The sequence below is a fragment of the Taudactylus pleione genome, unplaced genomic scaffold (genome assembly GCF_031769625.1).
Source record: "Taudactylus pleione unplaced genomic scaffold, aTauple2 ptg000253l, whole genome shotgun sequence".
NCBI lineage: Eukaryota > Metazoa > Chordata > Amphibia > Anura > Myobatrachidae > Taudactylus > Taudactylus pleione.
Genome location: NW_028284655.1, coordinates 3,152,571 through 3,164,690, shown reverse-complemented (window position 1 = coordinate 3,164,690; position 12,120 = coordinate 3,152,571). Strand labels below are relative to the sequence as shown.

At 43.4% G+C, this 12,120-nt stretch overlaps 1 protein-coding gene across 3 annotated transcripts in view; it reads left to right on the top strand.

Moving 5' to 3' along the window:
- Window positions 1-12,120, top strand: part of LOC148515105 (patatin-like phospholipase domain-containing protein 6) — a 55,803-nt gene that overhangs the window by 35,019 nt on the left and 8,664 nt on the right. For 2 of the 3 annotated variants that reach the window (XM_088480340.1, XM_088480341.1), the window contains exons 17-29: window positions 1,313-1,444; window positions 2,893-3,016; window positions 5,159-5,215; window positions 6,270-6,383; window positions 9,275-9,350; window positions 9,872-9,982; window positions 10,072-10,135; window positions 10,294-10,462; window positions 10,797-10,979; window positions 11,391-11,509; window positions 11,591-11,747; window positions 11,858-11,974; window positions 12,051-12,120. In XM_088480340.1, coding sequence (XP_088336466.1) covers window positions 1,313-1,444; window positions 2,893-3,016; window positions 5,159-5,215; window positions 6,270-6,383; window positions 9,275-9,350; window positions 9,872-9,982; window positions 10,072-10,135; window positions 10,294-10,462; window positions 10,797-10,979; window positions 11,391-11,509; window positions 11,591-11,747; window positions 11,858-11,974; window positions 12,051-12,120 — 1,493 coding nt within the window. The remainder of the gene's footprint in view (window positions 1-1,312; window positions 1,445-2,892; window positions 3,017-5,158; window positions 5,216-6,269; window positions 6,384-9,274; window positions 9,351-9,871; window positions 9,983-10,071; window positions 10,136-10,293; window positions 10,463-10,796; window positions 10,980-11,390; window positions 11,510-11,590; window positions 11,748-11,857; window positions 11,975-12,050) is intronic. The other variant, XM_088480342.1, reaches the window with a different exon arrangement.

The window sequence follows — 12,120 nt, the reverse complement described above, 5'->3', positions numbered from 1 at the left end:
CACCTGCAGTACAATGGATGATAATTATAAAGGAACCCTCATTCTCTTTGTAAGTGATGTGGAATACTAGGGAGACTTTTAATTTTTAAAGGGAAAAGTCAGCATCTCCTTACAGTGTATGTATATTGCAGAAGTGACTATACCAGAGGTTCCCAAACATGGCCCTCAAGGCTCACCAACAGTTCAGGTTTTAGAGATATCCATGGCTGAGCACAGGTACGAGACCCGGAGCGACGGTTTGCCCGTCGCTATCCGGGTCTCGCACATGCGCACAATGGAGTCGGCTCCATCGTGCGCATGCACACGGGGCACCATCGACCGCGCTCGCAAGCGGGTCTGAATCAGGCCCTCAGAACACTACTCACATTACCTCAGGGTCCAGATCATATATATAAGAAAATATGGAGGAAGGAACTATAGAAATAAATGTGGCCCAGGCTCCCCGCCAGGAACTGAACAGCCGCAGCATTTTGAAGCCTTTATCCTAGACATGGCTGCAGGACCAAGTAACAAGCATTACCTATACCACAGTAATGCACTCCTTAGGCACAACCAGCACAATCTTACCTCAATGCTGGTGCCAATTTCTTTATATAAAACAAGACCGTGGCAATAACTGGGGAGACTTCTGATAGTTATTATATCTGTCATCACCCCTAGAGATGGTGAGCAGTAAGGAATGTTACAGGTCTTACACGTAGCTGTTGATTCCTTTACTACAAATGTGCCCTATTTTGTCTGTGTATATCAGCTCCCTCTATAGCATCTATATATAACATCTAATGAACAACTCATCCCACAAGTACATGGGTGTGTGAGCTGATGAGGTGTCATTACCAGGGGAAGATTTAGGGATCCAGCGCTGGTCATTACTCTTCAGTACTGAACTAAAGTCCTTTTATATGCAGTCATCCGGGTAAGAGGGGCTGCAGTCATGCGCCCATAGGAATGACTCTTTCCCACCATTGATTTAAATAATGTGTATAGTTTTTGCATAATAAAATAAAACTTGGTAAAAGGCTTGTTTTGTAAAAACAAGTAATGGTTATTAAGCAAAGCCTTTTCCATCTGTCTAACAATCAGAGTCACAAATACAGGTGACATAAATCATTTTAATAATAAGTGTTTCATAACTGAATATAAGGACACTGAGGTGTGTGAGGCTACTGCTGACATAAAGGTATGATAGATTGCATAACCCTTAATGGATTTGATTATTTTGTCTCTTTCCTCTTTAATCTGTTTAGTTCTCCCTGTTCTGTATAAATGGTCTGTTCATTCCATGGTCCTCCCTCTGCTTCTTACCCTATAGGATCCTCCGCTCCCACCCCCCTGTACTTCTCGCTGTGGCTCATTCCGTCGCTCGCCATGTCTCTCCCTTTGTGAGGCAGGTGGACTTCGCCATTGATTGGATAGGAGTAGAGGCTGGTAAAGAGCTATACAGGTATAGATATAAGCATGCAGACATACATGTACAGTACTTGGGCAGGGAAGGTGCTGAGCAATGTTCTTGGGCAATATTTCTACCATTATAGTCATCATGTTAGCTGTGTGCTTTTTATAGAGCTTTTATTTTAGATGAAATGTACCATAAATACATAGGAATATACAGACTGTATGTAACCTTGGGCTCTTTTTCCTGTCTCTGTTGATTTTAAACAATTTCTCACCAATTAATGTTTCTACATGTTATTGGGTCTCTTTATTAATTAATAATACATACAATGATCATACACAGTAAAATGCTCATATTGGAGCAAAAGGAGGTAGGACCAGGACCAGCTCGGGGCATGTTCGACCAGTGCGGTCGAACAGGGGCGCCACCCCATAGAGGAGCGCACCCCTCCCAGCCATTCCCGATTTTAGCGGGACAGTCCCGTTTTTTGGACACTGCCCCGCTGTTCCACCCGCGGGACACTTCGCAGGGCACCTCCACCCCGGAGAAGAGGAATAGATGCGCGGCATCCATTCAGTGCCGGCAGAGAACTGGGGGAAGCCCAGCTTCTGACGTAGTGCTGGGCTCGCCCCCAGCCTGACGTTAACAGGAGGCGTGCCATACGGGCCGATGACCCGTCCTGCACAAGGCGCGGCTTCCCCTGGAGCCTGCCCTGGGTAGGACACTCTGGGTGCTTAATATTCCCAGCTGCTGGTGGGTTGTCCTAGTCCTATCACCAAAGGACTTTAAATACTACTTGAATAAACTATGGAGTGGGCACTCCACCTTGCGCTAGGATAAACTAGGAGCAAATCTCACATATGATGGAATAGTTAATGTGAAGGATAACTCAGGTAAAATAACAAGAAAATGTAGAAAAAATATATGTAGCAAATTTATTTGAAGAACACAATTATCCTGAAACAAGGAAAGAATATGTATCACAATAGAACATACCGATTCCTGCTCTAATAATTAACAATGGTGGAAAGAGTCTGCTATTCTGTGTACTGGTTACTGTTGGAGGCTAAGAAGATGCCTTTGCCTAATCGAATTTAACGGATATAAAGTACCAGCCAGTCAGCTCCTGCTGCCATGTCACAGGCTGTGTTTGAAAAATGACAGGAGCTGGTTGGCTGGTACTTTATCTCCGTCCACATTAACTCCAAGGCTTAGTAAATAGACCCTAGTGTTTTCTTACTGTTGCGATCTCCCAGTATGTCTGTCAGTTGGTCTGTCTCTTTCTCTCCCATATCAACCAATCAGCTGCTAGCTATCTTTTATCAACTAAATTCTATAACTTGAGAGGTAGAAGCTGATTGGTTGCTATCGTCATCTTCTGCACTCTTTACAAGGTTTAATACATTTCCCCTTGCTCACTTTCGCTATTCCCTTTTATACCTCATTTTCGTCAAGTTTTATTTCTTATCCACATGTGACGTACCTGGCTTCCGCAGGAAGGGGGACCCTTCTGACTGTACATATATTGCATTAAATGGCCGTCTCCGCTCAGTGATCCAGCAGCCGGATGGGAAGAAGTGTGTGCTGGGGGAGCATGGCCGGGGAGAACTGATTGGAATGGTAAGAGGAGGAGGTTCTGTCTTCTCTTTATACCGTACCTCTGAATGCATCTGATTCATCTTACCCTCCATGCTGGCACCAGGGGTGTTTACTGTATATACAGTGGGACTTAAAGTTTGTGAACCCTTCAGAATTTTCCATATTTCTGCTGAAATTTGGCCTAAAACTACCTCTGATTTTCACACAAGTCCTACTGGTAGATAAAGAAAACCAAATCAGGCAAAAAAATTAGATGTGCTAATTTTTTTATAGAGGAAAACGATCCAATATCACATATCTGTGAGTGTCAAAAGTATGTGAACCTTTGCTTTCAGTATCTGGTATGACCCCCTTGTGCAGCAATAACTGCTTCTAAACGTTTCCGGTAATTGTTGATTAGTCCTGAACATCGGCTTGGAGGAATTTTATCCCATTCCTCCTTACAAAACAGCTTCAACTCTGTTACGTTGGTGGGTTTCCTGCCATGTACTGCTCGCTTCAGGTCCTTCCATAACATTTCGATTGGTTTAAGGTAAGGACTTTCAATTGGCCACTCCAAAACTTTAAATTTATTTTTCTTTAACCATTCTTTGGTCGAATGTGTGCTTGGGTTGTTGTCTTGCTGCATGACCTGCGTTCTTATGAGATGCAGCTCATGGACAGATGTCCTGACATTTTCCTTTAGAATATTCTGGTATAATTCAGAATTCATTGTCCCATCAATGATGGCAAGTCGTCCTGGGCCAGATGTAGCAAAACAGGCCCAAACCATGATACCACCACCACCACTGTGTTTCACAGATGATACAAGGTTTTTATGCTGAAATGCAATGTTCTCCTTTTTCCAAGCATCACGCTTCTAATTTACACCAAAAAGCTATATTTTGGACTCTTCTGTCCACAAAACATTGTTCCAATAGTCTTCTGGCTTGTCCAGGTGATCTTTAGCAAACTGCAGAAAGGCAGCAATGTTCTTTTTGGAGAGCAGTGGCTTTCTCCTTGCAATCCTGCCATGCACACCATTGTTGTTCAGTGTCCTCCTGATGGTGGACTCATGAACATTAACAGTAGCTAATGTGAGAAAGGCATTCAGTTGCTTAGAGGTCACCTTAGGTTCCCTTGTGACCTTGCAAACTATTTGATGCCTTGCTCTTGGTGTGATCTTTGTTGGTCGGCCACTCCTGGGAAGGGTAACAATGGTGTGGAATTTCCTCCATTTGTACACAATCTGTCTGACTGTTGATTGGTGGAGTCCAAACTCTTTTTAGAGATGGTTTTGTAACCTTTCCAACCTGATGAGCATCAACAAGTCTTCTTCTGAGGTCCTCAGAAATCTCCTTTGTTTTTTGGCATGATACACTTCCACAAACGTGTTGTGAACATCAGACTTTGATAGATCCCTGTTCTTTTGAAAAATACAGTTTGTCCACTCACACCTGATTGTCATCCCATAGACTGAAAATACCTGACTCTAATTTCACCTTCAAAATATCTGCTAAGCATAAAGGTTCACATACTTTTGCCACTCACAGATATATGATATTGGATCCTTTTCCTCCAAAAAAAAAATAAAAAATGAGCACGTCTAAATTTTTTTGTCCCATTTGTTTGATTTGGTTCTCTTTATCCTCTTCAGGGAGGAATTTTTAAATGTTAGAGATATATAATAATTTTTTTTAATACATTTTATTGAACAGATCATAAATAAAAATTTTTATATAAGCGTTGAAAAGCCATAAAAATGTACAGTTTTTGTCGTGGCATCGTGGAGGATTTTTAACATAAGAAGTTCACTTTTCTAGTGACTAGGATAAGTCATCAACCACAACGAATAGAAGTGTCGAAGCTCAAAGATACCTTTATTGGCCTATGAATTTATGATCAGTGTGAGTTGGGGTACGCCCGCCTTTTTTATACTACACCATTTGCATGGGTGAACTTCACTATTGGTATGCTGCACAGTGGTGATGAGGCCATCTGATTTAAAGATACCTTTATATGTGGAAGTCATAGTTTTTGAACGTGAGTGCGGTACGATCATCTTTTCTGTTCATATTCAGAGGAAGAAATCACCACTTATTTGTGTTATTTGAGAGACTTTTTACGAATTACTACACTATATTATTTTCTTCTTGTTTGTTCTCTTTTTCCATTTTCGGCGAGATTCCATACAAGAAGAACTACAACTGCATCCATCACATTGAACATCCCCTTTGGGCAGTAAGACTATATTTATAGTATTGTATTGGTTTCTTTACTGTATGGTGTGTGCTACTTTATAAGGAGTGCGCAGAGTTTTAGGGTTGCCCAATCTTTTTGGTTTGTGCCTTGTCACTTGGGCATACTCCTTACTTTTCTGCCCATCTGGAGATGACGTCTTGCGGTTCTATTCCTGCATATGTAGAGATCATCCTATAGCCGGCCGTGCTGCAGGAGTATTGCGCATGCATAAACAGTGTTTTTCGCGCATGCGCAAATCCTATGACTACTTTTCCCATCAAATTATTTTATTGCGATGTTTAGTCACCATTGCATAAAAAGTTTCAATGAGGGAAGCCCAGCCATCGTTTGATAGTGGGCTTCTGATGTCCATCCCTAGCAAGAATCTGGGAGAAGTGGAGACTTGTGGCACGTAGTGGGAGTGACATCCTCAATATGTGCCAGCAGACAGAAGCACTGTGCACTGGCACAAGAAATACATACAGTATAGACTATACACTGACACAAAAATACCCATGTGCGCTAAATGTCCACAAATGTGGACGTTTATTATTTACGCTGAATTGTATAGAGACAATGCAAAAAATCCATTAGTTGAATACAATCACAATTCCTAAACATACCTAGAGTACGTACCTGTTTTTAATTGCACAAAATTTGTATATTCAAACTTCAAAAAGTTTTGCAATTAAAAATAACCATTATTTTTAAATAGAAGTAAACGTACACATATGTGCCAGTATCCCTGAAGATGTCATCTACTTTTAGGACTTGTGTGAAAATCTGAGGTAGTTTTAGGCCAAACTTCAACAGAAATTTAGAAAATTCTGAAGGGTTCACAAACTTTCAAGCACCACTGTATGTGCCTATTGGCTTGTTACATATTAACATTTTCCCGTCTGAGAGGGGATATGTGAACACTGCTGTCAGTAGCATTAAGAGATGTCTGTGTAATGCGTTTCATGTGTGAGTGTTAAATGCGTAATAATCTGTATATCATTATTCATTTATGACCGACTTCCGTTCTCATTCCTCCTGTCACCTATTACCACAGGTGGAGGCTTTAACGCACCAGCCAAGATCCACATCCGTCCATGCAGTGCGGGACTCTGAGCTGGCGAAAGTCCCCGATGGAACAATGTCCTACATCAAAAGGCGATACCCACAGGTAGCGTGTCTGCCACCTCTTCTAGGGGCACACAGTCACAATACCAACATGTAAGATAGAGTAGAGAAAAGCATGGATTATAATACAACAGGACGTTCTATATTTTAATGTGTTCCTTCATTAATTGCGAAATTGGCTACCATGATGGCGGCAATGATAGTTAGGGCCGTATTCAATTTGAGGCGTTAAGTCCGGATCCGCGGTAATTTACCCCCGATGACGTCATTATCGCATGTTTTGGTTTTACCCCATATTCAATTTCAAAGACTTTCCGCCTAGGCGGAAAGTCAATGCAGTGTAATAGGCGGTAAAGTATCGCCTATGAATGGCAGGCGGTGAAAAGTGCAGAATTGCGGTTTTGGGGTGCAACGTTTCGGGAACCCCCGTGCAGCCTTCAGACAGTCCCCCAAAGGTAATCTGTGTGAAAATTTTTTTTAAATATCTTAAGGACACCCCAAAAATTGACTTGAAAAAGGGGTCCTCGAAAAAAAAAAAAGTTGGGGTACAAACTTAAAAACTTGCGGACTTGACTCTGGGGGGTCCCCATGTATGCCCCAAGTGTTTTTTTGATTGCAGGTGTTTGCGGCAGGTGGATTTTTCACCATTTTTTTTTTAAGTCACTTTAGCAAGTTTAAAATATGCTGAACCCCATTTTCAAGTACCTCAAATTTGATGGGCATAGTTGTTTTGCCCTAAAAAAAGGTCTAAATGCTCTTCTGCATCACCTTATTCAAAGCCGCATTTATGCACCTGCTGCGACTATTAGAAACCCCGAACTTCCTTTGGGAGTTAAAAATGGGGGTACCCTTTGTCATCCCCTATGTCTACACATCTTGACGAGACTGAACGGGGCTTTGCAGTCCCATCAGCCAATCAACTCCCGTGCTAACTGTAGAGCGCCCGCTGATTGGCTCCGGCTACTGACAGTTCCCACGTGGTGTGACTCGCCCACATGGGAACTGTCAGTAGCCGGAGCCAATCAGAGGCCGCTCTACAGTCAGCGCGGCCGCTGAATGGCTCACGGGACATGCCAGCTCCCTGCATGTCCCGTCAGCTGCCATTCGGGAGCTATCAGTATGTGTGGCAACACACATACTGATAGCTGTTGCGTGGTTCATGTAAACTCGTTTTTTTGATTTGCAAAGTTCCTGGATTACTGTGGAGACCAGCCCCAGAATATAGGTGAGTATGAATTTTTGTTGGCAGAGCCATTCATTAAGGATATTCTACTGGACAAGGGGACAGACACATCTGGTATAGGTAAGTATGTGTGAATGGGTAGGTGTCTGTAACAAAGTTATACTGTCACGGTGTGTGTGTTTTGTCTTTTTTTAAGTATTTATTTTACAGTGAAGTTACAGGTGTCGCATGTCTGCTGGCACTTATTGTTCCACAAGTGCAAAATGGAAGGCATGCTGGTACTTGCAGTTCCACTGTAAAACACAATAGTTTTACATTATTTGGCCCGCCCCATTACCTCCATTCCCACCAAACCTGGGGTATGGGGAAGAGCCCCGGGCTAAAGCGTAAGCCTGCGGTGCTCGGGAGGGGGGGGACCCTTCTTTGGGGGGTACCCCAGTCCCCCGAGATCACCGGCTTGCGCTGACCGATTTGGGGTGCTAATGCTTTGGACCTGGAGCCCCGGTGATTGGGTCTCCGGGTTGTGGCATTACACCCCAGTCGGTTGGGTCTGGTGCTGGTCTTAAATATAGGGGGATCCCCACATTTTTTTTTACCCCCTATATTTAAAACCAGAAATGGTCCCTGCAGTCTTGGGTTGGTTTCTAAAATACGGTGGAACCCTACACATTTTGTTCCCCATATTTTTAGGAACCACCACTGGCTGGCAAGCCTGGGGCTGGTTTGGCTTTTGGGGGGGGACCTTATGTAATTTTAATTTTTTTTCTTTGTTTTACAGGTACAACACAATGGGAATTTTCAGCAAATATTCAAGGGAACCCCCTAGTCATGTGTAGACATGGGGGATCACCATGGGTACCCCCATTTTTAACTCCTGAAGGAAGTCAGGGTTTCAAGTAGCCGTGGCATGTGCATTTTGCTAAATTTTACAAAAAAATGCATTTTGGGACTTAAAAATATGCTAGTACCCATTTTCATGTAACCCAAATTTGATGGGACCATTTTTAAAAACTTAAAAAATAAGCGAAGTGCTCTTCTGCATCACTTCTTCAAAGTCGGGAAAAAAAACACCTGCCGCGGCTATTTAAAAACCCGACTTTCTTTTGCAGCCAAAAACGGGGCTACCCATAGTGATCCCCCATGTCTGGACATCTTTAGGGGGGGTCCTAGGATTATTTCCCGAAAATTCCTGTTTTTTTACGCCGATCCAAGTATCGCCGGGTCCCGTTTTTGTCTACTTTCAAATTGAATACGGCGATACGTGGGCACGCGCTCTATACTTTAACGCCTACAAAACAGGCGAAGTCAGCGTTAAATTATCGCGGCTCGGCTCAAATTGAATATGGGCCTAAGTCGAAAATGCTAGTTCCATTATTTGAATGTAAACGGTGCTAGAAATTAATATATTGTTTAGTTTAGTTTACTAATACCCTCATTTTCCTACAAAAGGTTGTGTCCAGATAGCTGGAGATTTCTTCCAGATCTCTCCCCCACCCCCATTACGATTGGTTCCTGTATGGCTGTGTAAGATGACTGTCAGTTGCAGTGCAGTAAGGACATGGATGGTGCTGACAATGGCACCACAGAAACGGATGTCAAAGGACATTTTACCTGGAAGTCAGACAACTCTGTAGCTGGAGGAATATTCCCATTATATGCACATTACTATATCTCTTAGATTTTTATATGTTACTTCAATTAGCTATGAAAATTAGCTATGTATTGATTGTATCCATTAATCATTTCTGCAGGTGGTGACCAGATTAATTCATATTTTAAGCCATAAAATCCTGGGAAACCTACAGCAACCGCAAGGAGATCTGACCGGTAAGATGTCCTCTCGGCCCGCAATGATGGCTGCTGTTGTGGCTATGAGGGTACTAAGGGGAGGGTTAGGGATTAGGAAGAGAGGTCAAATACTCACCGGAACGGCGCCCCACCAGACATCTCCACCGGAAGTACTGGTCCTATGGCCGCTGGCACCTGGAAGACACCACTGGCAACGATGCTACCACCGGGACCAGGTAAGAGAATGTCGACGTGGTCACTTTCGACATGCTAAGCATGTTGACATCTTGACCATGTCGACATTCTCATGTTGACCTGATGCATATTGACATTAGAATTTTCGATCTACCACACCCGATGCAACAATATTTAATGTGGCGAGGGGCAGACAGACTGGACTAAATGCCTTTGCGTATTGTAATACTTGTATCACATTGTGACCAGTGATTACTGGACCTGGCCGAGGCCCTGGCAGACTGATGCTGTAGCCTGCATTGTACAGAGCTGTATTATAGAATGGTCTCTCCTATACCTGATCCTCCTCTCTTTTTCCCATGCAGATCCCAGCAGGGTCGCCAGTAATCTCTGCACTGTGTGTGTGTTACCTTGCAGTAATAACGTTCCTCTCACAGCATTTACCCTGGAGCTTAAGCATGCATTGGACTCCATAGGTAAGACACCTGTCAGGGGTGTGGATTGCAGGACTACTTTCCTGAGTGGCGGTGGAAGGGATAACAGACTGATGTTCTGCCTCTTTCAGGCCCAACTTTGGTTCTTACAAGTGACATCATCAGGGCAAGGCTTGGAGCCTATGCCTTGGAAAGGTTTGTAAGGCTCCTACCCATGCAATGCCCAGTATAGGGAAAAGCATTGTGGTGAGAAGGTGGCTGCTTGGTGCAACAATCTGTATATGTTCTAGATGGCTATTGGCTTGGTGAATTCGGTGGACTGCATGGTGATAGCTACTTCCCTTCTCCTGCAGCACACATGAATGTCAGCTGTCCACCTGGCTGGCCCAACAAGAAGATCTTCATCGCATTGTCCTGTACCAGACTGAGTTCTCTCTTACACCCTGGACCATCCGCTGCATCCGCCAGGCGGATTGTATCTTAGTGGTTGGTCTAGGAGAAGAGGAGCCAACGCTGGGAGAGGTGAGAGGAAACCCGTAATCTAGCTGGAAGCAAATCTTGTTCGCGCAGCTTAGCAACTGTTGCCTTTGTCTATTTAGAACAGTAGTTATTGAAAACATAGTGAACAAGAAAAAAAATAATTTCTACTTCCCGCATAATAAGTAAAGGAAACTAAACAATTCATTATTTAACACATGCAGCAATAGTCTATTTTTGTAAGTCTGTGGAAAAGTTTGGAAACCCTAGTGATTGTAGTCTCTGGGCCCAGATCTACCAATTCCCAGACAACTGTAACTATCCCATATTTAATTCAGAGTAGTGTTTGTGTCACAGGTTCCCTCTTCTCATTCTCCAGCTAGAAACGTTCCTGGAGAATTCCCCGGTCAGGGCTTCCAAACAGCTCGTTCTCCTCCACCGCATGGACGGTCCTTCCCCATCAGGCACGGTAGAATGGCTCAAGTTAAGGAGCTGGGTTACAGGACATTTTCATATTCGAGGCCCAAAGTGGGTGTTCACAAAGAGACCTCCGAACAGAATGGTAACTACAGCATTGTGAAATGGAGCATAATAAGAATTTAGGATGACGAGGTCGGAACAATGGACTATTGGTGGTAAAGCTTGATCAAATTAATTGCTGTCGGTGGTTACTTACATCTGCTTGTGGCTTAGATGGTGGATGGGGCTAGTGTTATAAGGCATGACTGGAAATGAAAGTGTTTGACACTTAATGAGACCCATCAGATTTTCCAAATCCTTGAGCTGCTTCATATGGAGGGTCTGTAACTTAATAAACTTAATCCTATATACTGATTTCAGTAAATGATAGCCCAATATTAAATCTAATCCCGTTTACTCTCATTTGTTTTGCTCTTGTGTTTCTTTTCTTTGTTCTCTACGTTCTTTCCCTTTTGCCATCCCAATTTCTCTGCCTCTTCTGTCTCGGTACCAGCTGGAGTTCTACGCCAGAATCCTGCAGAATGTGGTTGACCTTCACAGTGACTTCTCCAGACTTGCTCGAGCTCTGACAGGCAACACCATTGCTCTGGTATTAGGAGGTGGCGGAGCCAGGTAGGGGGGATCATTCTGAGCTTTAATTTATGTAGGATGTTTGTTTAATTCACATGTATACTTTGTTTCTCTTGTGTACAGAGGGTTTGCCCATGTTGGAGTGATTAAAGCCTTGGAGGAGGCAGGCATTCCTGTGGATATGGTAGGGGGCACGTCTATGGGGGCACTGGTTGGGGGAGTATACGCCGAGGAACGTAATGGCAGCGGAACTAAAGAGAGGTCAAATAAATGGGCACAGGTAAGGCTGTGTTCTATGAGATGGTAGTGTATCCCCCTTACCTAGAAATCCTTCTCACTATTCCCCTGTTCATTTCATTGATTGGTTTTCGCCTTCTCGGTTACTATTAGATGATGTCCTCCGTGACCCGAACGGCTATGGATCTCACCTACCCCATCACATCTCTGTTGTCAGGCTCTGCATTCAACTCCACTTTGTTCAACCTCTTTGGGAATCGGCAAATCCAGGTAAAACAACCGCTATCTTAATTCTATTCTTTACTTTTCGTTACTTGCTCCTATTACTCACATATGTTTCTGCTAGGACCTGTGGCTGCCATATTTCTGCATCACGACAGATATCAGCTCTTCTTCAATGCGAGTCCACAGAGAAG